Source organism: Podarcis erhardii, assembly GCF_964252035.2.
Source record: "Podarcis erhardii genome assembly, chromosome: 5".
In the NCBI taxonomy this organism is placed as follows: Eukaryota; Metazoa; Chordata; class Lepidosauria; order Squamata; family Lacertidae; genus Podarcis; species Podarcis erhardii.
Genome location: NC_138509.1, coordinates 35,465,074 through 35,491,319, shown reverse-complemented (window position 1 = coordinate 35,491,319; position 26,246 = coordinate 35,465,074). Strand labels below are relative to the sequence as shown.

At 42.1% G+C, this 26,246-nt stretch overlaps 2 protein-coding genes and 1 pseudogene across 5 annotated transcripts in view; 1 reads left to right on the top strand and 2 right to left on the bottom strand.

Moving 5' to 3' along the window:
* The window catches only part of LOC309342760 (uncharacterized protein), a 30,457-nt gene extending 14,387 nt beyond the window's left edge, over positions 1–16,070 (bottom strand). Inside the window, exons 1-11 of the mRNA XM_081863587.1 lie at positions 15,956–16,070; positions 15,205–15,254; positions 13,777–13,889; positions 12,986–13,109; positions 11,323–11,521; positions 10,907–11,016; positions 10,459–10,595; positions 9,040–9,186; positions 8,453–8,524; positions 8,294–8,362; positions 7,445–7,675 (exon numbers count right to left, since the gene is read on the bottom strand). Coding sequence (XP_081719713.1) covers positions 7,445–7,675; positions 8,294–8,362; positions 8,453–8,524; positions 9,040–9,186; positions 10,459–10,595; positions 10,907–11,016; positions 11,323–11,521; positions 12,986–13,109; positions 13,777–13,878 — 1,191 coding nt within the window. The 5' untranslated portion in view covers positions 13,879–13,889; positions 15,205–15,254; positions 15,956–16,070. The remainder of the gene's footprint in view (positions 1–7,444; positions 7,676–8,293; positions 8,363–8,452; positions 8,525–9,039; positions 9,187–10,458; positions 10,596–10,906; positions 11,017–11,322; positions 11,522–12,985; positions 13,110–13,776; positions 13,890–15,204; positions 15,255–15,955) is intronic.
* Positions 11,528–12,155, bottom strand: LOC309342735 (small ubiquitin-related modifier 3 pseudogene; annotated as a pseudogene). Its single transcript has 2 exons — positions 12,141–12,155; positions 11,528–12,044 (listed from the first exon to the last, which is right to left on the bottom strand). The product of its transcript is annotated as a small ubiquitin-related modifier 3 pseudogene (transcript).
* Positions 16,071–22,792: 6,722 nt separating the features above from the next.
* RNLS (renalase, FAD dependent amine oxidase) overlaps positions 22,793–26,246 on the top strand; it is a 102,647-nt gene continuing 99,193 nt past the window's right edge. For all 3 annotated transcript variants that reach the window (XM_081861965.1, XM_081861964.1, XM_081861966.1), the window contains exons 1-2: positions 22,793–22,923; positions 23,965–24,070. In XM_081861965.1, coding sequence (XP_081718091.1) covers positions 22,803–22,923; positions 23,965–24,070 — 227 coding nt within the window. In that variant the 5' untranslated portion in view covers positions 22,793–22,802. The remainder of the gene's footprint in view (positions 22,924–23,964; positions 24,071–26,246) is intronic.

Sequence of the window (26,246 nt, the reverse complement as noted above, 5' to 3'; positions counted from 1 at the left end):
CCTCCTGTACTGATAAGCTGAGCCCAAATTTTCATAAAGTTGAGGTTCAGCTTTTAATGTCTTCTACAGTGGTACCTCGGGTTACATACGCTTCAGGTTACATACGCTTCAGTTTACAGACTCCGCTAAGCCAGAAATAATACCTCGGGTTAAGAACTTTTCTTCAGGATGAGAACAGAAATTGCACGGTGGTGGCACGGCAGCAGCGGGAGGCCCCATTAGTTAAAGTGGTGCTTGAGGTTAAGAAGAGTTTCAGGTTAAGAACGGACCTCTGGAACGAATTAAGTACATAACCAGAGGTACCACTGTACTTCCATTATGGCTCCCTGCTGCCACCACTGTTCCCTTCTGCTGCTGTCCTAAACTTACGTGCTGCTGATAATTGTAGTCACTTTCATACAAACTCTCTCTCTTATTATTCCACATTATATAACAACAGATTTTCTAATAGATTATGGAATAGATGCAGCAACCCCATTATCCAACTTTAATTTTTAACCTCCCGCACCCTTTATTTCCATCAAAAGCATTCGAAATACACACCATATGTGCTGAAATTCACTCCTTCCAAACTTTTCCAGTACAAAGTGACTATGACCCTGGGAGTTAAAAAACAAAAAAACAAAAAAACCCTCATCCAGCCGCTTTTGGTATTCTTGCAAGCCAGGAAAGTGACAGAACACTTCCACTCCAGAACTTTGCCAGAGGTAGTTATAGCAAATATCACAAGTCTACATTCACTTACCAAGTTCTGCAGGATCTGCTAGACACCTGAATGTGCAGGATCTAATGTTGCTCGGGTGTTAAAGCAAAAGGATATTAAGGAATGCATGATCATAGACTATTACACTTTCAGAACGTACAATTATGCTGTGCATATCCCACCCATAAAGTACCTTGATGTATCTTTTCATTAACTGCTCATTCATTTTAGCTACCTTATCCCCAAAGCCCAATATGATAGAATTGCATACACATAATGTCTCAGCTATATTCCTTCTTTCATAATAAAGAAGTGGCAATTTCATTCTTTGAAAAACAAGATGGTGGTTCATTCTTGGATAGGAATGGGGAACCTGTGGCCCTTTGGATGTTGTTGAACTATAAGTACCATTATCTCTGAACTTGCTGATGGAATCCAACAATTACAGTTGTAATCTAGAAGGAAGTTCAGGTTTAGAAACCCGACATTCCTGGTTCTATAGCCTCTGGATCAACTGGTATGCCTTTTGAATTCTCATCTCACAACAGTGAGGTTGCTGAATTTATCCCATTATATATTAAGAAGCTAAACTAATAGAGGATCAATTGTATATAAGCATAACCAGGAAACTGGAGGCATGAGAGTTCCGTCATTTATTCACTGCACTGTCTGAAATGTACATGTGAGTTGCAGGAGGTAGTAGGCAAAATAATAATCTGGAAGTAGGGATAGGAGAGAGATTCTATTCAGTTCACATTGAAAGCAAAATCTATAAAATCCGTACTTTCCAAAACAATGTGGACTGAAATACAGTTATCCTTAGAATTCACTGAATTTTGCAGTCCAGTTGTCTAATCAACCAGTGTTTACAAAAAGGCATATATTAGGAAAGTGTGCATAAAAATGAATATATTAATGGAAATAACATATACAAATGCATTATATTGCTTGTAAATGTGCTTACATTAGTCAAAGCTACATGGAAAAGTGTTTATTATGAGAAATTTGCCCTAAAATGCTGGAGAATTTTCACGAAGGATGATTTTAAAAAATCACAAATTGCTGCAGGAATGTAGAGAAGTGAATGTAAGTTTGGAAACATGGGAAACTGGGAGAATTGATATCAACAGATCCTTCCATTCCTATTTGGAAGTAATGGAAGCCTGAAGTACCCTCATATCATACAGAATCTGACTAAGCGAGTTCTCAGCCTCTTTCTTAGATGACAATATCATCATGACAGAAACAATTGCTTGAAAAAGACACATTATATTCTAGGATTATTAGGCTGGATCCAGATTTAGGCATGCTTAGAATAGACGCACTGAAAACAATGGGGCTTAAATTGGTCACATCTAACTTGATCTCAGTGAATCTGCTCAAAGCATGACTAACAGTACAATTCTAGCATCACCTTAGAAGTGATTTCTATTTAATGGAATGTGGTAAGTGGGATTAGCAATGTAGGCTAAAGCTGGCTCCAACCCATGTTATTATCCCCATTGATAATTTTTGTATAATTAGTGGATAAAAGCTACTAGATAGGATGCTGCTGTTATTTGTCCATGTCTCAAATAAAGAACCATTGGAAGGTTGAGGATGCATGCAGTACATAACTTTGTCTGGAATAATGCACTAGCTGAGGAGCTGAACAAACAACTTCAAGCACTGAGATGGCCAGACTATGAGGATTATTTTGTGGGTCAGCAGCAATGGCTTTATTCCATGCGTAAAGAGACCAAAGGACACTATAACACTTTTTTCATGGAACTCTATGGCATGACCTGTTTGGGTGAAGAAGAAGAAAGCTTTATAGGGACATTATTTTTAACCAACTCATCAATGTGAAACACTGTTGTTGTTGGGTTTGTTTGTTTGTTTGTTTGTTTTAAAGAAACTTTGGTTTTGTTTTAATCAATTCATTGAAAAGAAATAGAACCATCCAATTCTAATTAACAACATTTAAAGAGACCACATAAGTGTTTTCTTGAGATGATGTGCAGTGCAATTCTTTACATGGTTACTCTCAGAACATGTTTATAGGCTTGCAGACCTATTAAGGAGAGTATAATTGGGAAACATTCTGAACAAATTGCAGTCTGTGACTTCTCCTTATGTGTGATGCATTCATTGATAGTTCGTTCAGGCTTTGTTATTTATATTACTTTTTTATCATTCTGCAGTTTGAAGAGTCAGGTTCCGTAGCCTGTTCATAGCAGAACTGTGCAATCCAATACTGATTTGAGAAGAATTATGATTTGACAAATTTGGAATTGGTCAGTTTATGAGTTGCGTCAGATTTGTGCACTTTGCTGTAGCAGATTATTGGTTTTGGGGCTAACTTAACTGTTTTATGTGGACTTGTGTAACTTGAGGGATGGTGCAATTTTACATACAGTGTGGTACACTCTGATGTGGTTTAAAATTGGAAGCTTTAATTTGATTTGTTTCCAATGAGGCTATACAATCAGTGTAATTTCATTTATATGGAGCTAGGACTGTGCAACTTTTATTCAATTAGAATTTCCATCACTTTGCCCCCAATCACTTCAAAGAAGTGATGAAACTTAAAAGTTCTCACTGATAGACTGGATAAAATTTTGTGCAAGTATATTGTTCCCTTCAAATTAAAATGATTGATTTCCTTTTATTTATATTTAATCTTCCATTCCTTTGATCCTGCATACTGCTGCTATATAATATTAAACAATAACTACAACTCAGCAACTTACATGACAACACCATATTCTGAACAGACACATGGCTTCTCTTTGCAGAGAAACCTGTTTCTTGGGCCAGGAGTTCCTCTTGCTAAATGATGTCATTTTGCACCTAGAGCTGCAGGGTGACCTCGTGCCTTGTAATTAAACAGAATATCAGCATATTGGATTATTGTGGGTGTGGCAGAATGGGGAAACTCAAGAAAGCCTTCTTGCACCTTGCCTTGCGCAACTGCTGCACAACAGTGCTGTAGGGTTGGCCAATTGCTTCTTAATAATCTGATAGTCACTTCTTACCTTCCATCTCAACCCACAGCCAGGAAGAAATATGGGGGTGCTTATTACAACCTCTAAGATAACACACCCTGCATTTCCGAGCCAGATCCCTTGCAGTCTACTCAGAGAGTAAAGCCAGCCCACAGTTCTCTGAATTCTTAGAGCTCATTAGAGCCTGCTAGTCTTTAACAACCCTGATCCTAAGCTCCTGTAGTATCAACCCAAGTGATCTAAGCCTGTGGGAGATTACACAATCTTTGAGTTTGGCAAGCATATACACTCTAGTCCTCCAAATTATATGAATGAATGAATGAATAAATGAATGAATGAAACTCTATTTGCGTCAGCCGTCAGCCGTAACAACAAGAGAACATTGCAATATAATTGGGGAACACACTGAACAAATTGCAGTCTGTGACTTCTCCTTATGTGGGATTCATTCATTAATAGAACAAAATAAAAAGTTGATTATAAAAACACAGTTTAGGGTCCTGAGTCAGCAGTCAGATAGTGGATCTTATTCTGATTGTGCAAGCTTTGCTGTCATCTGCTCCTCTTGTTCTGCCAGGAGAAAGGACACTCTGGCAGTGATTGAGCAACCTAGAAATATGAAATTTCATTAAGAAAATAAAGGAAGGGAGAAGGTGGCAAATGGACAAAACAGAATGCTGAAATAAAGGAGACTTGGGGAGACAATAACACACGTCCTTTCTTAGATAGCTTAACCCAAGAATGAGAAGAAACTGCCAGGGAAGCCAAGGGCATGAGCTATTTACTTTCTTCGGCTGCCACCTACTGACTTGTCCAGGAAATGAATAGCAATATGTTACTTGTTTCTGGAAAGCTTCTCCCTATAGATAGACACAGGTGGAATCTACACACATATAAAAGCATTCTGAAAATGCTTGTTTTAAAAATACATTGAATTTTCCATAAGTCTCACCATCACCATCTAGTGTCACATGTATATTGCACTTAAAACACACTTAAAATGTTTTATTTGCAGCTGAGACCACAGGCTTTGCATTGCATCCCTCCTATACTTTCCCCCATTCAGATCAATAGCATTTTTATTCTTTATTTTTTAAGTGCTTAAGTAGTGCTGGATTTTATAGCCTGCATAGCAGGAATTTCTGCAAATGAACTTACTTCTGTTTTTTTGAAAGAGAGAGAGCGAGAGAGAGAGAGAGAGAGAAGAGAAGAGAAGAGAAGAGAAGAGAAGAGAAGAAAAGAAAAGAAAAGAAAAGAAAAGAAAAGAGGGAGAAATGAAGAATGGGAAACCAAACAACGTGTCAGGTCCTGAAACCAAAAGATGGAAGAAACACACAATTTGTGGGCAGTTTTGTATATCTGTAGCCTGACACAGATGGAATGGCATAAAATGATCCATTATCAGCTTGGGAGTTGAGGGACGAAAGATATGTATAATTCAGATAAGCGTTGGAAGAGGGGTCTTTAAACTCCCCTCTGCCCACACCAACCACACACTGAAGGCTCCACAGGGTCAAAGAGCACTCTCCAAGCATCACTCTCTGGAAACAACCATCCAAGTAGGACTGGAAGCAGCACAAAGTGGTGCCACCCATCCCTAAACTCAGACAGCTGCTCCAGAAAGATACCATGGCTCATGGTATCGAAAGCTGCTGAGACGTCAAGGAGAATTAACAAACACACAATTTGGGCAGCTTGAATGCTTACATACTAAGCTGGTGCTTTTGCTCCAGCAGAGTGACTGTCTCCAGTGCAATAAAAATATATATATATTATTATTACATTTGTTAGTTGCTTTATGTTGCCCAGGGCAACCCAAAGCAACTTCCAACCAAACAACCAAATAATAATAATAATAATAAATCACATTGATACTGTCATGAGTTTGACAGTGTGGGTTGGGGACTAGGCTTTATGTCATTCTAAGCCTGGATCCAGCAAGTGTGAAAATATAAGCCAGGTTAACTTTCCATGTTGAGGTGTTAGTCTGGCTGCCCACGCTTTCCCTCAGCTGGCTGCTAGCTTCAGAAAGTCAAAAGACAAGAGATGAGAGTGGAGTGATGTGACCTTGAGGTAAAACAGCAAGCTGGAGAGAGAGTCAGAGCACCGCTGAAGAGCAATGTTTGATTTACGTTTGAATCCAAGGCTGCGGCTATGGGGAAAACTGTTAGGAGCTCAGCCTACACTCGAGAAGGACCCTGGCAGAGACACATGCCCAATTGGCATGTTCTCTCCCTCCTGGTTGATCGTTCAGGAGCTTCAAAAGCTTTCTTCAGCCCAAACATCACCGGCACACTTAGGGATCCTCAGAGTCTTCACAGCTTCGCGTGACAGACCTCAGCAACTCAGCATTTTGGCTAATCTACTTTATTTGCATATAAACACACACGGAGCACTGCAACATGGCTCCCTCTCTCTCTAGCATCAGACAGCAAAGGGAAAAAAGAACAAAGGACAATAGTCCCACTTCATGGAACACAGTAACACAAACATCCTGTCTCCATCACATCCCACTCTGTGGAGTCAAAACATACCACGTCATGTGAAAGACAACAATCCCATAACTGCAATCATGGAGCAGGAATTCTAACAGAAACAAGACCCCTTTTGGGTGTGGATGCTGTGAACCCCTCCATTGTTGGCTCAGGTTGTATACAGTGGTATCTTAGTTCTCGAACTTAATCTGTTCTGGGAGTCTGTTCGACTCTCGAAACCGTTCGAAAACCAAGGCGCAGCTTCTGATTGGCTGCAGGAGCTTCCTGCACTCAAAAAGAAGCTGCATCAGACGTTCAACTTCCAAAGAAAATTGCAAACCAGAACACTTACATCTGGGTTTGCGGTGTTTGGGAGTCGATTTATTCGAGAGACAAGCTGCTCGAATACAAAGGTACCACTATATATGTGTAAATAAACTGCATATCGTGAGGACACCAGAGTCTCTGCTGTGCCACATATCCAAAACCCCTGGAATCTTGCAACGCTTGGAGATTGAGGTGGCGCACAATATTACAATAAAATAGTGGAAAGCTTTTGCTTGGTGCCTAAAGATATATGATGATGGTGCCAGGCAAGCCCCACTGGCGAGAGCATTTCACAAATGGGGAACCACCACAGAAAAGGCCATTCTCCATGATTTTCAGGTAGAATTCAGCAGGGCAGGAGATATCAGACCGTGAGATCATCTCCTGAGGCCCTTCTTCATGTGCCTCCTCCTTGAGAGGTCCAGAGGATGGCAACAGGAGAACAGGACTTCTCTGCAGTGACTCCCTGTCTGTGGAATGCTCTCCCCAGGGAAGTTCGCCTGGTGCCCTCATTATACACCTTTAGGAGCCAGGCAAAAATGTTCCTTTTTAACCAGGCTGTTGATTGATCTGATTTACAACCTATGCTCTTTTAAAATGTGGTTTGCAGGGGTATTGGGTTATTGTTTTTATTTTTATTAGTTATGTTGTTTTATATCTTGATTTTATTCTGTGAACTGCCCTGAGACCCTTGGGTATAGGGCTGTATATAAATTCAATAAATCATCATCATCATCAGGAATGTCCTGGGTGATGTGTAAATTGGGCAATATATTTATCAAATCCAATTTGACTGATGTGCATTTAAATCTGAGGTTGGGTGAAAATGTACTGGGTACAGTAATACTATGAGAAAGTTTTATAAAGTATTAGTTTATTTCTTTATTTTAAAAAATCAGACAATCAGGAAAGCAAAGGGACTTTGTTCCTATTCCAAGAGAAACATTTCCTTAAAGGTTCTCTTTTAAATTCTCAATGATTTTATAATACATTCGATCAGCAGCATCAAGACCAAACACAAAATCCAGATGATTCCACTCAGGAATATATTCGTGGTAAAGAAGGTTTTTGATCTTGGGGATTAACATATTGACATCCTCAGGGCCAGAAAGCCAATCTTTTCCAGAACTCCAGACTATTGTTGTTACATTCATATTCCTTATATTGTATTCAGGAGGTTGAACCTTTAAAAAAGATTGAAAGAGAAAATGAGCTCAGATGAAACAGAATAAGATTTTAGCAAAGTTTTGTCCATTTTTTATGTGTAAGGGGAGGGGGAAGAAATGTAAAGAAATATTTCATAAAAGTTATGCACTGTTAAACAAGAAGAACCCTAAATATGGTTTACAAAGGGGATTTTAAAAAAAAATCAATAAGAAGAGTTAACAACAATAATCTAATACTTCTGCAAAGTTAAAATAACAAAAAACAAAAAACAGATTGAGATCCTGTAGCATTTTTTTATTAGCTTGTTTTACTTTAGTTGTTTGGTAAAAGGTACAGAATATTATTATTATTATTATTATTATTATTATTATTATTATTTAATTAATTTTAATCACTTCAATGTTTTAATCACTTCATCAGGCAGTGTAAGCCAGCTTACTCTCTTGAACAATCTACTTTCTTTCTTTCGCCTTCTCACCCTTGCCCCACTGTCACCTGTCAGTTGCTTTTTAGAATAAATACAGCATGGCATTCAATGCTTTAAGGGCAGGGGAGATAGTAAGGGCATTTGCAAACTTTCAGTATTTTTATTTTCATTTTGGAACAAAATCTGAAAAAGTTGGAAAAGGCTCTACCTTGCCATAACGAGCTAGGTTGTCAAACAATCCATAATCATAAGCTTGGAGTTTACCACCAAGGATGCTCTGCAGATAGAAGAGAATCTCAAATGTATGCATGTATCAAGAAAATGAACAATGGGAGAGGGGGAGGTTAATATTTCCGGTGGACCATACCTGCTTCCAATGGATTATATTCTGCACAGATGTTCCAGATGGGGCTTGGGCTGCATACACATCTATTCGGCTCTGAAAGATAAAACAGCTTCTTTTTCACAACCCCACCCAGGCATCGAAAAGGTTAAACAAGTGACTCAGAATAACAATATTTATAGGATTAGCTAAACGCACATGCAGTGATGTACAGAACTGTGGCCTGACGACAGCTGAAATTTTGTGTATGATTGCAGTTTGTTCCCTTCTTGCCTCGACTGCTTAGACCAGTGGTGGGGAACCTAGTGGACATTGTTGGACTCCCATCAGCCCCAGACAGCATGTTCAAAGGTCAGGAATCATGGGAATTGTAGTCCAATATCTGGATGACCGGAGGTCCTTGGTTTAGACAGGCACCATCTACTCAGCCAGGCACCAAGCCAGGCACCATCTACTCAGTTGCATGTTCAGGCTCCTTCCTTGGTCTTTAAGTGGTCTATACTTGAGTGTGGCCATTACTTTTCATAATACATGCGATTTAGGAGGAGTAGGTGGATGGAACAGATAGTCTTGAGAATGCAGAAGAGCATATATTAAAAAATTCTACTCACCAGGTTTAGGTTCTTCTCATTAAATCCGCACAACATGAACAGGAGGTTGCCACAAATGGGGGCCAATAAGTTTCGGCTGCAAAATTCAGCAGCAACCGAAGAACCCAAAAAAGTTTTTGGTAAAAATTCTTTCATTCCAAACATGGCCTGCAAAATTTCAAAGTGACACTTGTGTTAAGGATACGGAATCCTCGTTATTCCAGTTCCATAGAGTGATAATATGATCTAAAAAGTCCCAAATTATAAGCACTTAAGATAAGCCAGGCACAGACACTGCTCTGCATGGCAAATGTCTCTAGTTTAAGTACTATTGGAATGCGATGAAATGTGGGCCTTAAGAGAGCCCTTCTAATAGACTATATTATCTATTAATTGATTACGATACGATATCTTTATTGTCATTGTCCCTTGCGGAACAATGAAATTGAAAATTTCATTGCTATAAATTGAAATTGAAAATTAAAATTTTGGAAAGGCGTCTGCACATGGATTCCAGTGCAAATGAAAACACAAACATTTGTACAATATTAAAACAACAACGTTCAGTGTAATGCGGTAAAATCTAAAGTAATTGTACATCATATATGAAGGACAATCCTAAAGTCCTGAAAAGTTAAAGACCAAGAGTGGCAGGAACAAAGTGAGGTGGGGGCAGGACTTAAAGCAGACAGAATGCACCTCAATGGAGATGCAAATCATCCCCTCCCTGGTCAGCAGATTTGATGGAGTGTGAGGAAACAATCTTCCTCCTTCTCAGCTGACCTGCACAGATCAGCTGACCTGCACTGTGTATCCTGTGTGTGCATGGGATAAGTGTGTGAGCAAGAGTGCGAGGTGGCCACACCCACTGCTGTCCACAACCGCTGTTGGCATGGGGCCCCCCAGAGGCTTAGCCATGAGTGAATGTGGTCCTCAAGTCAAAAACATATAGCCAGTGCTGAGTTAAACCAACGGTCTGCCTAGTTTACAAGGCAAAGTTGTCCACTGATGCACTTTTTTCATGGGGCCACTGCAAGGTTTAATAAGGGCCTGGCCAAAGTGCCCTCTGGTGGTGCCCTTTCACAGCCTCCCAGTTGTTTCACCCGAAGCTTACCAAGAGATGGGTGTTGGCAGTGGCAGGCAGCAGAGGAAATGGGCAGCTGTGGTGAAGGCACTGCAGACCTAGCCACCCGATACTACGACTCCCGCCATGCTTCACTTCACAGCGCCAGGCCACAGAGAAAAAAAGAGCCTGACGTCAGCTCCAATGCTTGCCCAACCCACGTCAGGTGTTGATGCCCAGCCTGTCAGGCATTACACAGTGCTAAAGGGTAGGGAGTTGCTCTCGTGGTTCTTAGGCCGCAGCAGCACTAAACTGTTTACCACTACAGGGTATTCCGCTCTGGATCTGTATAGTGAAGACTCAGAAGAACGGCATACCTTGATTTGCACTTCATGAAGCAGAGAGAGCTTTGCCAGAGGAGTTTTAGCATATTTAACTGTGGCAACGGGAGCCAAGGCAATGTACAGCTTGATTTTTGCAGCCAGTCGAGGATTGGTAGAAAAAGCTATAAAAGCTGAGGGGAAGAAAGAGGAGAGAGGAACAGGTTTTGTCATCAAAGAAAGGAACTATTGGGGGAGAACTGGTTTGTTGACATTTTAGCTTCTAGGGACAAGGCAAAGCCAGGACCCCACACCCCACCCATCACACAACTACAAGCAAACAAGTTTAGCAAAATTGTCATCTACAACTTCATATTTCACTGCATGTGGCTATGCAGAGTGAATGTAAATAGGAACCTTTAAATAGGTTGCAATTCTAGGCTTGCCTATTTGGAAATAAGTTTTACGTGTACCTGTTGGTCAAGTTGCAAGCTTTTGAACTTACCCATGGTGGTTCCTTGTGAATGGCCAATATAAAACAGTTGTTTCTGTCCAGTTTTCTGCAGAACATAATCTATAGATGCCGGAAGGTCATATTTTGCCATCTGATCAAAGCTGGGGGAAAAATATTATCCACATTAAGCTGGCTTCATGGGGATAACAAAGGACTTTCCAGACTCTTTGAATTCCAGAATGTTATGTCAGGACTATTATCTTCCCATTTGCACTGTGCTCATTAACTGCAGATACTCTGAGGTTACTGAGAGAAGAGGGCCTAACATTATGATCTTTTCAGCACAATAGATGCTGATGTGATCAATGCATTCTCCAGTGTGGGGCTGTCTGTAATGAGAGCTTTATAGCTGGGACAGGAATGCTGCTGCCAGACTGCACACTTTTGCTGTGCAACAATCAGGTTACCTGAATTCCCAGAACTCCACTGATCTGGGTGAAAGAAAGTGATGTCTTCTGGACCAGCTGTTCCCTCGGCTGTTTCCTAGCCAAACATCATAGCCAGCATCAGCTAGCATGAATGCCAGGCTGTTATGAGGAAGGTTTTGGAACCAGTTTGCAGCATCTACAAGCAAGCCATGCTGCAGAAATACTACTGGCCTTGGCCCTGAAAGAAAGGAAAAGAGAGGGACGCTGAACAATCTGGGGGATGCTTTGACTGGGCCCATTTTTATGACGCAGTAATTTTCTACAGGTGCAGCTTCAACTTGCACACACAGTATATCGGGGACAGGGAAAGAATTTGGATAAATGTCTTCAGAAAATGAGAAGATTCTTGTATGATTGGCATGTTCATTTGTTTACTATTTAATAGCACATCCAAGGACAGATGATAAAGTGAGCTGAAATTTTACATTCCTCTTCCTAAAAGGACAGGATATTTAGCACATGCCACCCGTCTACTGTTGAAACACATCAATAGTATCCTCATCTTCCATTTCCAACTGTGCAGGTGTATCTGTTTCATTAATTGGTCGTCCATCAAGTCTGAATCTAAACTGTCTCATTGACAAACCCTGCCTCTCACAATAGGCCTTCATTACTTCATTACTTAGTGGTGTGTTGCATTTTGTTTTACTTTTAAATTGATATGGTCGTTCTCCGTTTTTAACTCCTTCCTTGGGCTTCTCCTAGGACATGGTGTCACGTCAGGCAGGGACCTCTCAAGGAGCCAGTCCGCGCATGCTCGGAGCCCCCGTCTTCCTGCACTCTCCTCTCCCGCCCACTTTCTGGCCTCCCATCATTATCTTTGAATTTTGGCAAGCTCAAAGGCAATGATGTCAGAGGATTCCATAGGAAACAGAAGCAGAAATTGTTGATATTCACTTCTTAGTCCCATGTCCAGAGCAGAAATCAATCCAGCAAATACAACTGGCATTTGCTGTTGTTTTCAGTCCACAAATGATATGTAATTGATTACTACACACATACACACACACACACACACACACACACACACACACACACAACTTGCATTTCCTCTGCATTTAAATAAATGGTGTGGAATAATGTAACAATAAAATGATTACCTCTGTAATTATGTAAAATTCTGCCAGAGGACAGTGAAAGGAATAACTTAGTTTTGTCAGAAGATGAACTGCAGAATGGAAACAGTGCTGAATGCAATGAATGCAGGTCATAATTGAAATTGATGATTTTTTACATCACCACTCAATGGTAACTTTTGTCCTGTAATATATCACTTGCTACTATATTAGATTATGGATCTATTGCTAAATACATATCTGGAAAAGTCTGTATGTCTATTGTAACTACTGGCTGCAAATATTTTGACATGCTCTATCTGAGCTAACCTGTCCCCAGTAGCAGTGATGCCACTCTAATTTTTAACCCCACTTTCAGTGCCCCAGACATGCACAGAGAAGGGTCAGATGAGTGGGAGTGGGGAGCAGAGGGAAGTTGAGCAATTTTAAAATCCAGGAGGCAAACTAGATATTTATACACAGTTTGAAGGGAGGGGGGAAATGATTCCCCCTTTAAAAGCATATTAATTGTTAAGCATTGTTAAGTCTTAATGGAAATCAAGCAAATAAGAATTTATAGTACAAACTCGCGCCTGGGTCCAGCCTGTCAGCTCTGCCATGTGGAATTCTGAAGATGGTAAGTATATAGCCATCGTCTGTCGTGACATCATGTTCTTCAGCAGGGTATTCCCAGTACTCGATGAGTGATTTCTACAGGGACACACACAAGATTTAAAATCAGTTTGAGAAGCTTTAAAAGGCTCTGCTACAAGTAAGTATTGTAATAATAATAATAATAATAATTATTATTATTATTTATTATTTATACCCCGCCCATCTGGCTGGGCCTCCCAGCCACTCTGGGAGGCTTCCATAGAAAGCAAAAATACAATAAGTATTCTGTAAGTATTCTGTCACAGCTCATGGGGTCTGGAGGAGGAGTAAAATCCAGACACAGCCATGTGAATGAGAACACGCCTTGCTCATGCATTCCCTTCTTTTTCACTTCCTCTCACATCTTTGACAATGCTGTGGGAGGCAGGAAAGGAGCATACCATGTATGGGGAAGGGGGAAGAAAAGAATCTGCCTCACCCTCTTTGTACAGAACAATGGTAGTAATAATCTGGCCCTCACCCATCCCTCATAACGTTTCTTTTTAGGGATGCTTCTCTTTTTCCAATGATAATAATCATTGTGGCCCCTAGAAGCTTTCCAACTCGTGTGTCCCCTGGAGTAGAACTGAGCTCAGTCAGCGTGGAATGATGTTTGGCAGAGAACAGGTCACACATTTTGTGGGCTGAACCCATTTAACTGATCCCCTAATGGGCTTCTCTCATTCTGTGTCTTGAGGAACATTCCCTGCTTTACATTACTTACCGCATTTAAAGTGGCTTCATAATCAACCGATCTATCCCCAATAAGTCCATGAGCTAATGCAGAGCCATAAACCAAGCAGATGAAAATGGAAGCCCACGACATCGTCTGTTTGCCTGTTGGGAATGGATCTTAATTAGCACACCCAAATTTGATGAGTTTGAGCTAACTTCACATGCGCCAATGTTATGCGTACTCAAGGCTTCTAAAACGATCAGCTTGGCATCTTTCATCGGGTCATTGCACTTCAGGTAAGTCGACAGTGTTTTCAAAGAAAGAAGTGAATTAACTGCTCTTAGGAGCACCGTCCTGGGATGCAGGTGGCACTGTGGGTTAAACCGCAGAGCCTAGGACTTGCCGATCAGAAGGTTGGCGGTTCGAATCCCTGCGATGGGGTGAGCTCCAGTTGCTCGGTCCCTGCTCCTGCCAACTTAGCAGTTCAAAAGCACGTCAAAGTGCAAGTAGATAAATAGGTACCGCTCCAGCGGGAAGATAAACGGCATTTCCGTGCGCTGCTCTGGTTCGCCAGAAGCTGCTTCGTCATGCTGGCCACATGACCCAGAAGCTGTACGCCGGCTCCCTCGGCCAATAAAGCGAGATGAGTGCCGCAACCCCAGTCGGTCACGACTGGACCTAATGGTCAGGGATCCCTTTACCTTTACCTTTCAGGAACACCGTCCTAGACAGAAATCAACACTCAGCAGATAAGAAGTATTGCAATGTTGGCCACTTATTAAAGTTTGCAAGAACAAAGAAATTAACAGTACCTCCAATTTGGTCCCCTTCTGCAATAACAAAAATAAACAAAGCACTTCCTGTCAAATAACATGTTACATTAGCTGCATATCTGTGCCTTTAGGTTCCTACCCTTCCCCCTACACAGCAGCAAACCAGATCAGCAATAGGGAAAAATAAGTTCTCATCGAAGTGAAAATTAGAGGGGGTTTTCCTCAATGCAGATTGTAGGCACTGAGGGGTCAGTTGGGTGGTCTGAACCAGGACTGCAGCAGGTGGGTTAAAGTCACCCTAACACCATGCTAGGGTCCCTATCTGCATCAGGGTCCCTATGCTTACAATCTGTGTAAAACAAACAAACCAGCCCTGCATTTAAAGGCACAGATATGGAGCTAAACGTACCATATTGTTTGGCCCTTGTATGAAACATGGCTACCGCTGCAACTCAAGTTTTCTCCATCCATATACATTTTCCACATTATATATCATAGGTCTCTCTTCTGCAGTAGGCAGCGACCATCAGTTTTCTGTCAATCTGCCCCTCTCTGTGTAGAGAGAGGACATCTTCTACACCTATATCAGCAGAATCTATGTGCTGTACACATTGTGTGTGAACGATAAATCTAGTATTAAAAACATCTTCGATCTAACCGTATACACACTTATACACACCCTGGACAGTTCCGAGAACCTTACCTCTGAAGATCCGATGCTTCGAAATGGTTCAACTGCAAATACAACAGCACCTGCAAAAGTCGGAAAACGCAAGTAAACCTAATGAAGGGCAGAGCTAAAACATTTAAGATGGCAAAAGGGAGCCACAGTTCTCTCACTACATACCGTTTAGAATAAACTGTGTCTCTTGTTGACCGAGCCTTTCTAATATATAAACTGTGGAGCTCAGGGGCTAGGGAGGGGAGAAGAATGCAGGGGTGACGTAAATAACTGTGACACTGTCTTGGCTATCAAAAGACAACAAGCCACTTGAGATAAGATCTTCTTACAGTTTAAGCAACCACTTGGGTCGGTTCTACTTACATCCCCCTTTCCTCCTCCCAAAAAATATTTAAGTACACTTTTCAAAAATGATACATCTCACATCTTTACAGGGTCCCAGTTAACCTTCATGAAAAGGTTAGCTCATAAATCAGAGCACTTGCGTGCTTTCCTAAGCTATTGTGAAACAGCTACGCAAATTACGTTTGGACAGCCAATTAATTGTTGGCGTCCAGAGGCTATTTTGAAAGTTTTTGTCAAACAAGGTTAATGTTAATCTCAAAGTTAATTTTAGGATTAACATTAATCTTAAAGCTAATCTTAAAAAAGCAGGGTTTGTATAAATAAGAGAATGAAGAAATCAGTAAATCATGCTGTTTCAAAATCACAGCCTTGTGGTGATCCTTCAGTGGAATGGGGAAACTCTGCGAGGGTTTCCCCCTGTTCTTACCTGTGGACAACTGGTGGGATAAGGATGTGTCAGTAAGGTCAGACATCTGCCCAGGCTGACAGCCCAGGCACTAGCATTCAGTGCACTGCCAAGTTGCACCCCTACAACTGACTGCCACGCCAGACATAGCATTGGACTATTACCTTTGCACCATGTACAAAGCACTTTTTAAAAAATGGGGAAAAAGAAGCAAAGGTTCAGCCAGAGCAGTAAACAGCTGCTGGTGGTGGTGCTAAGCAAACTCAGCTAAGTCAGTTTAAAAAAAAAAACCCTGCTGCAATGCCCCCACCTACCAAATGTCAAAATGAGGGTAGCCTTCACATCGGCAAGATTAAATGTCCTTCCACGAGCAGATTGGATGGGCTGAAACAAAGGAATTCCTAAGAAGGGCACAGCTTGTGATTTAGTCAATAGAAGATATAATTCATGAATGCCCTTTTTATAATGATCTTAGAAACAATTGCAGGTATATACCCATTGTTAAGATCACAGAAGGGAAGCTGATCCCTAGCAAAGACCTGTTTTCTGCTGTCTGATGTAGTATATACTTCAGAATATCTAAGTTTCCTGCTTCAAAAAAATCTGTGCTATTAAATTTCAAATTTCCTGCTTCAAAAAAATCTGTGCTATTAAATTTAAAAATTAAGAAGCAGAAATGTAAATCTTAATAATAAAATAATAATAATAATACTTTTGTTATTGTTTTCATGTGTAGAATGGCTGTCTGCTAACACACAATAAACTGACTTGACTTAGCCTAGTCTTTCTGTGTGGCCTTCTTGCTCTTCTGCCGTCTATTCATCACTACACCATTTCAGGTCACAGACTCCAGGGGTTGGGGCTGGTGAGGTCCAGTGGGCAGCAACACAGAGGAGCAGCAACCGTAGTGCCAAGGATTAAGTCATCCCAAGCCCCAGCCTGATCGAGTCAACCCAGCCCAACCAGGCTGTGCGTCTACAGGTACTGAGATTCTTGTCTGGACCTGTGAAAACCTGGAACAAACCTCTGCCTTAAAGATAAGTTGTTGGCATCCGTCTGTCTCAGGCAACAATAGAGGGAGCGCCTCTGGGGGTGAAGTCAAACTGCTGGATGGTTGTAGCACCCGCTGCGGCTGTAGAGATGGACATATGGGAAAGACATGTTTTGTTGCAGCTGGGGCAAATGAAGACACCTGGTTGTGGTGATTCGGATGCCCTATGGCATTTCTTTGCGCTCCCCCAGCAGTCATTCCACTTCTGGTCACTGCCATGTATACATGACCTGACTGTCTCCAGGCACTGCGGTTGTCTGCATGGGGTTCTTACATGGTGGGGTTGATGTTGCCAGCCTTCATGTCCCGCTTGCAGACATCTTTGCAACACACGGTTGGTCTGCCCAACGGGCCTTGAAAAATAAAATTGCTAGTATCACAATGCTTTTATATACGATCCGATACTATAAACTTTATTGTCATTGTCCCATACACAACAACGAAATTGAAAAAATCTACATCAGACATTCAAAAACCAACAAGCCTGCTATCCCAGCTATCCCAGCCTGGTTAACCCCCTAAAAACTCTGATACCCCATAATTAAATACAATGTACTCCCACAGAGACTACCTTACACTGCGTCTAAAACCAAAATCGCATTTGGATAAAAACTGTTTCTCAGACAGCTAGTCCTAGTCTTTATAACCCTGTACCTTCTTCCAGAAGGCAGAAGCTGAAAGAGATCATTTCCGGGATGCGGACTATCCTACACTATCTCTACAGCTTTCTTATGACACCTGGCAGCATAGATTTGATCCAAGGTGGAAATGAGGAACCCAATTATTCTCTCCGCAGTCTTTACAACCCTAGACAGCACTGTTTTTTCCCTGACTGTGCAACTCCCAAACCACACACGCATACACACACATATACATTTAATACTTGGGTCAGAACCAAGAGCCAGGTTCAGTTCTTCTTTTATATCATGCTTGATATTTTAGGCCACTGTGTCTACCTTACAAAAAATTATTTAAGTGCCCTGGCTTCCTCAGTGCGAGTCTGGGTTTCGTATTCTACACTTGCCTAGTTATTTCTATTCCCCGATTCTGCAACCAGGAATTTGTTGCATGTGATTAAAGAGACAGTATAAGAAAAGTGTGTGCAAGTGTCACAGTGCCTAACTTCTACAATCAATATGCTTCTAAATCAATCAATATGCTTCTGCAATCAATACACCTCTGAGAGATCTCTAAAGTATAGAAAACACAGAGAGAGAGCAAGAGAGAGAATAAATATATGTTACTTAGCACTTTCTTCTGTACGGAGATGTAGCTAAACTGCATGGACTAATTTGCTTCTGCAACTGTGATTCCAAAGGATACGCCTGCCCTCTTCTGGCCGTACATAGTACCAGTTCACACAGAGACGAATATTTCTCATTCACGATACATACAAATTTCACAAACCAATGCATAGTTCTAATAATAAAAAAAGGAATTGGATACATATCCCAAGTTAAGCACTTTCTAGTCCTGCTGAATTCAGTGTTAAGCACAATCTAAACTCTTCAGCTAAGGATGGGCAATGTGTCAAATTCAATTTCTCCATTTCTAATTTTTATCATCTTAAATTCAGTTCCCTATGTTAGCATACCAGTTTGCAAGGTGGGGCAGAGAGAATTAAAGTCCTCGCAAATGCTCATCAGCATTTTGGTATGCACCTCTCCTAATATACCCATTTTTCTATGCACTTTCCCCAAATATAGATACAAATAGCCTCCCAGAGTGGGTGGGACAACCCAGTCAGATGGGTGGGGTACCTCAGCATCATCATTGCTACTGCTTCAAAGTGGTTTCCCCTAATATAATGCATTTTGTATGTTATTTTCAGAGACGCAGGTGGCGCTGTGGGTTAAACCACAGAGCCTAGGGCTTGCTGATCAGAAGGTTGGCGGTTCGAATCCCTGTGACAGGGTGAGCTCCCGTTGCTCGGTCCTGCTCCTGCCCACCTAGCAGTTCGAAAGCACATCAAAGTGCAAGTAGATAAATAGGTACCGCTCCAGCAGGAAGGTAAATGGCGTTTCCGTGCGCTGCTCTGGTTCTCCAGAAGCGGCTTAATCATGCTGGCCACATGACCGGAAGCTGTACGCTGGCTCCCTCGGCCAATAAAGTGAGATGAGCACTGCAACCCCAGAGTCGGTTACAACTGGACCTAATGGTCAGGGGCCCCTTTACCTTTTATGTTATTCTCACTAATATAAGCATATGTGCATATTTTACCCTGGTGTGCATTTTTATACATATGGTTTGGCTATAGAGAACTGCACTGCAAATCTCGGAGAAGTTTGAATTTCCCAGGATGGCTGTTTCTTGTTTGCACATTGTTTTGGAAAGTGAAAATAGGCCAGGTTCATCCTTAAATGTGAACTGCACCGTGCTTCCTTCCAATCCCCTAGCCCAATCAAAGAGTGCCAGCTTCTTCCATAATCATTCAGCTGTTTCTAAGGAAGTACGTTTTGGATTTCTAGGGCACATCCAGCATGCATATCTACACATTTTTGAAAAGGAAACAGGGTTGACACTTATTTCTGCACAAACAAAAGCAAGTACTTAATAAGCTGCCTTCAACAGCCTTTGAAAGTTGCAGCTACTCCATGCCACAGTTTCAAACTTGCTACAGTATTTACTTATTTGTTTTCTAAGAAATATTTATATACCGCTAATTTGTTTTTTAAAAAATTGGAACAGTTTACAACAATTGTAGTTTTAAAAAAAGACACTGAAAATTTTTGCTTAAAAACAGAAACCAGGTAACTATTATTTGATACAAGTTACTTTGGTGCACATAATACTGATATCTAAACAGATTCTTTAGGAACTTTCAAATGGTTTCTGAAGTACAGTGGTACCTCTGGTTACATATGCTTCAGGTTACATACTCTTCAGGTTACAGACTCTGCTAACCTAGAAATATTACCTCAGGCTAAGTACTTTGCTTCAGGATGAGAACAGAAATCGTGCTCCAGCGGCGCGGCAGCAGCAGGAGGCCCCATTAGCTAAAGTGATGCTTCAGGTTAAGAACAGTTTCAGGTTAAGTACGGACCTCCGGAACGAATTAAGTACTTAACCTGAGGTACCACTGTATAGGCCTCAAAATACCTGTGTTTAGGAGTCACAAGTGGAAACTCAGTCACTCAGTCCCTCCTCCTTTTTATTATAAACCATTACTGAACTTTAAAAAATAAATAAATTACCAAGCACAAAGTGTTGCCTTCCAGGACAAATGCATGTACAGATGTTAAGTCTTGTATGCAGTCATCCACGGAGCATTAAAACAGACTTGGGAAATATTTTACATTACACATTAAGCCCACATCTTGAGGGTTTCCCATAGGCTGCCATAGGTTGGCTGCCAGGATCCTGGATGAGATGGGCCTTTGGTCTGATCCCGCCATGTCTTCTTACATCAGGAATAGGGAACCTGTGGCCCTCCAGATGTTGCTGGCCTACAAATCTCATAATCTCTGACCATAGCCCTTGCTGGCTAGAGCTGATGTGAGTACAGAGTTCAGCATCTGCAAGGCCACAGTTTCCAAATTCCTACACTGTGTGATATTGTGGTGTGCTTAAAAAACCCCGATTCAGACAAATCGGGTGTCACAGGGCCAGAGTAAAGAGCGAGCTTCTTCTTCACCCCAGGCTGTTCTCAATTTCAGGCACTTCAAAATCTCGCTTTGCATGCCTTTTCCTTTGCAAATGCCGTCACTTTCAGGTCAAAGTGTTGGTGCTTTGACATGTTCAATGGATATAGCTACCAAGCCAACCAAGTTTCTTTTGCAACCTCGTTGCAACATAGTTGAGCGTTTGTAAATTTTTACAATTTTGAAAAAAGTTTGTGAAACAACCTGCTGTGGTCCATGTTTTATAAGCCTCTGCAAATTATCACTGCAGCTGTTAGGCCAGTTAGCAGGGTCACTGTAATTCAGATAAAGCATAAAAAATACCACCTTCTTTTGCAAGGCTTTACAGTCCTCTCACATTTCTTGACATCCTTTTTTCTCTCTTTGTGTTTTCCAGAAATATCTCTAATTTGTGAAACTTCTGGCTTAGAGTTTATAAATGCAACCAATCAATCAATTTCAGCTCCTTCAGTGCTAGTTTCAACAAGAGTATAGTCATATTCTTGTTCTTCCATTTCTTTCTGTGCACAAAGGTATTTCAGGGGGAAACCCTCTTGCTTTACTTGCTCCTTAACTTTTTCTTAGCCTTTCATTTGCAGCACTGAACTCCAGACGGTAGCTTTTTATCACCCATAGCTCTCTAGAAAAATGAATACATTTTAAAATAAAATTAAGATACGACAGTAATGTATTTAAAATTAAGTAATTTTTCACATGAAACATAAATTCCAATCAACTATGTTCTATCTCATATACAGTAAGTAAGCCCACGAATTACATGGGGGTTAGGTTCTGGGGATCACACCTAAAGCCAAAATCAGGTATAACCAAACACACTAGCTGCAATGGTGGGCAGGTTTGCCAAAGTTTTTTTTAGCCAGATACCTGTCCTATCCCCACCCCCTTTTTATTTTTATGAACTTTTATTTTGCCAAGCACATAAAGCTGAATATGCACAAGTTAAATGCATGCAAGTTGAGGGTGTGTACCATATACCAAACCCCCCCCCCAACAATTCTAATGTATGAATTACTTCAAAAATGATAAAATTATCCAAAATACAAAATAAAAGGAAAATATTTTCAGAAATTTATCAGATATAAAAACTAATCTGTATAAAGCTGCGCCTCTCGGAGGTCTCTGCCCTAGGCAACTGTCTAGCTGACCTAATTATAGCACTGGCCCTGTCTTCACCCTACAACGAAAACTAGGCTGTACGCACATTGAAATGTACTCCAGAACCACGGCACTCCCACCACTGGTATTTCAAGCTTAGTACACCTAACACTGGCCACAGTCCATCTGTATTCTATTACTTTCTTGAGAAATGCTGTTTTGATGCACTTTCCCTCAAACCAGTTTCCACCGTATTTGAAAATGTAAGGTGTGGCTGAGCTGACATGTGTACATTTGAGACACTGCTGCAAACTATGGTTTGCTCATCTCAAAGCAAGAAACATGCTTAATGCATCTGAGCTGTGAACTTTCCTTGGAACGTTTTAATGCATGTTATACTGAGTATTGTGAAATATTCTTAATATTGAGGTGTGTCAATATTACATATGAAGATGCTTCTGTAATTTATACATATATTATTTTTTTTAAAAAAAAATCGCATGCATCTTTCATTATATTTCTTCGTTTCCTTTCCAGTCAGGACAAGGCTGCCCAGGACCCCCACCCATGAGGCAAGGGGAGGCAAGGTGACCTCAGGCGGCAGGAGGCACAGCGGCAGCAGATCCTAATGTATATTTTCATTCCCCTGCTTGTTCCTGATTTTGATCTTCACTCCCCTCCTTCTTCCCCTGTGGGGAGTGGGGCACTGTTTTGTGGTTTACCCCAGGTGCCAAAATGTCTTGGGCAGGCCCTGCGCCGGTAATTAAGTATGTAATTTGGTTCTGGTGCGCAATCCAACTGAACAGGGAGCGGGGTGTGTTTTTGCACAAAACAGGGTTCCTATGCACGCTTCCTAACTTGGAGAAATTAAGGTCCTTTTCCTGCCTCCTCCACCGAGAAGGCCGGCTCTGAGGAACCGCCGCGCTCGCAGTGGCACCAGGACCGGGGAACAAGCGACCAAGCAGCGGTTGCCTTCGCGAGGAAGCAGCGCGATCTCCCTCTGCCGGCGGCCCGCTGCGAGTCGGCTCCGCCTCCCGGTTGCACAAGCAACTCAGGAAGAGGGGGAGAATTCCGTCCTGCCATGGCGCGGGTTCTGATCGTGGGCGCGGGGCTGACGGGCAGCCTGTGCGCTGCGCTTTTGCGCAGGGAGCTGCCGCAGCGCCTCCTGCGCATCGTGCTGTGGGACAAGGCGCGCGGCGCAGGTGGGTCTCTCTCGTCTTCGGCTGTAGTAGATCCTGTCGGGTAAAAGAATTTAAAAAATAAAAATAAACCGGGCAGGCAGGCTGCGGGATCTGGGAAGGCTGGCAGGAAAGGTGCCCGGAATAAACGCGCCCAAGCTCCACTTCTCCACATGAGCACGCTGCAAAGTGTCCGCCCTAAACCTTTGGACGTTTACTCAGAGGCAAGTCCCACTCTGTTCCTTGGGACTTGCAGGGTCTGTGGCCGTCCTGCGGCGCAGTTCTAAACTAAAAAATAAAAAAATAAAAAGTTGAGCGAGTCCCGGCAGTAGATGCGTTAAGCATAGCACACACGGCTTCAGGAGACGTCCTCCCATGCAGGGCTTATTTCCGAGGCAGCGTGCATTATACTCAAGGCTTAGATAAAGGTAGATCGGGATCTACTAATAGATCTGCGGCTGATTTGCCAGGGGAGCGTCAAGGATTTCTGACTCACCGTTTTAATAAAATGACGCACGCGCTTTCCAAATTAGACCGCAGAAAACTCGAGTTAACCAGACTCGATTTTTGTGTGGAAGAGCTGTTGTTGTGTTTTAACACTCTACAACGCTTAGGTATATTTATAGGTTTGTAGAGTCTGTCAGTCAATCAATCAATCAATCAATCAATCGACCAACGAATGCGTGTCCTTTGCACCTAGCTGCAGCTAGTGGATTTGGGGTGGAGGGAAACACAAGAGCCCTGAAGTCTGTTCTCCCAAGATGTACACGATGGAAAATCCCATTCTGGACGAAGATGGGGTTCTTGGGTCTTTATAACTTGGAACCGGATTCCTAAGCAGACAGCTTTAGGCAGCAATCCTATAGATGCACTTATCTGGGATTGAGCTCTTAATTGAGCGCTAGGCAACAAACCATCGCCCCTGCTCGGAATGACTTGACCATACTCCTGCCGCTTCCCAGTTACTAGGCGCCACTGGCTTATTTTGCCCCACGGAGGAAGCTGATTGGATACGCGCGGCTGTGCTTTAAAAAACTTCTTGTCTCCACGCACGTGATTTTTAAGGGGGAAGAATGGCTACAAGCCGCAGCGCTCAGGATCCGAAATGCACGGCAGATCTAGGAGCCCAGTACGTCACTCGGATGCCCGAATATGCCAAAAAGCACCAAGGGTGAGCGGGGGAAATGAATGACAACGGGCTGGGTTTTTCTTTTGGGGGAGTGGGGGGGGGGTTCATATGTCAAGGGTGAGACCTGCCAATACTGTTACAGCAACCCGTGGTTATTGATTACATTGCAACCTACCGCTGAGCACCAATGAATGAAAGATTAAAGGGAATTTGGTAAAGTGACTTTTAAGAAGGAAAGTGACACTGCTAATGAAAGTACCTTAATTTTGCTAATTAGATCTTACTGAAACTCTTGAGATGGAATCTCAGTTGGCATTTTCTCTGTTCATGCTCAGCTTTTTCCTGTTTCACTTTTTGTTTTTTGTTTTTAAAAATAAGAGGTTGCTTTAGTTTTGTACACACTTGTAAGCTACAGTTGTGTTTCATCATTTGTGAAGCATTGGTGTCTGTATGACTGTGTTGACGCATCCTAAGTGGCTCATGTAGGTCTTTTGTCACAAATCTTGCACATTCTTAGTATATGAAAGAGCAATTGCAAATCTTTGTTAACATAAGGATACTGTGAAAGTTGAGATTCCCCCCCCCCCATCAAGTTTAGTCTTCTGTTTCAGAGAGCAGGTAGTGTAAGGTTGCCAAGTTCTCAACCAGCTAATGCACCTATGCCTTTAGTGTGAGTAGCAGACAGTTTTAGCTAGCAAGCCCTACCTATCTCCATTCTGTGAAAAGCTTCACCTGTTAATTTTTTGACATCAAAGTCCTGTGAAAGGTTTAAGAGTTTGGCAGCCTATTTTTGCCTGATCAGTTGGCATGTCTGCATTGATGCAGTGCCTATGGAAGCTCACAAGTAGTATTTGTTGGAAGAGGACTGTTCTACTTACGACTGACTACAGGCTTGAAGCAGTCCTCGGCAAATTGTCCTCCATGCATTCGGTAGGCTTACCTCGTGATGCTGCTCTGCCAATCAGTGCATGTTGGCGACCATTTTACTGGCCTCGAACAATGCTATATCAAGTGCTTCAAGGTATTGTGGGAAACTTAAAATGGTGGCTCAAAGCAACCCGGCACATGGCAAGGGAGGCCCTAGACAGGTATTTCCCTTCACATATGGCACAACCCTGATCTAAATCACTTGCTTTTTAAAAAGAAAGTGCCATTTGTAGCTTTGAACATGGATCTCTGATGTAATTGACAGGTTTGGGCCCTATTTGTTCTGTTTCTCTGTACGTAGTGGGTAGTAGCTGCTGCCAGACATGTAACCAGGAAGCCAGTACTACATCTCATGCTAGTGAACTCTTCACGTTCACAAAACCATACCATTAAAAAAAATACAAACATTCAAAATCATAGATCATAGAATCATAGAATTATAGAGTTGGAAAAAACCACAAGGGCCATCGAGTCCAACCCCCTGCCAAGCAGGAAACACCATCAGAGCACTCCTGACATATGGTTGTCAAGCCTCTGCTTAAAGACCTCCAAACAAGGAGACTCCACCACACTCCTTGGCAGCAAATTCCACTGTCGAACAGCTCTGACTGGCAGGAAGTTCTTCCTAATGTTTAGGTGGAATCTTCTTTCTTGTAGTTTGGAACCATTGCTCCGTGTCCGCTTCTCTGGAGCAGCAGAGATCAGCTAACTGTTACAGAAATATGCCTTCTTAGTTGCCTGCATAAACCTGACAGAATACGGAAGTTTTCAGCATGTTTTTTGAAGTTGAAAGAGAAGGCACCTGCTGAATCTCTGTTGGCAGAGTCATTACACAGGACTATTTTGTGGAAACATAGCAAAGTCTTTATGGCCTGAGGCATGCATCATTTCCTTTTCATGTTCTCCCATGTCACGTTGTTTATCCTTGTGTTTTCCTTCGGACATGACAGTGTGGTAAGAACATGGGTAGCTTCAACAAGAATTTGAGTAGCTTCCATTCTTGGTAAGCTTGATAGGTGTGATGATAAATTTGTGATGATGAGCAACTGTATAGTCATCTTTCACTAGGAAGAGAGAGGGAGTTGGGCACATGGACACCTGCTTCCAGCTTGTAGATTGCTGCTTTATCTTGAGAGGCGGGGCAGGAGGGCTTGCTTCTCCCAACCAGAACATAAGGCAAGGATGGGGAAATGTGGCCTGGACTCCCAACTCCCATCACTCCTGCCTGATGTGAACTGAGGTCCAACAACATCTGGAGGGCACAGACGGCCCACCACTGATGCGTTGGGTG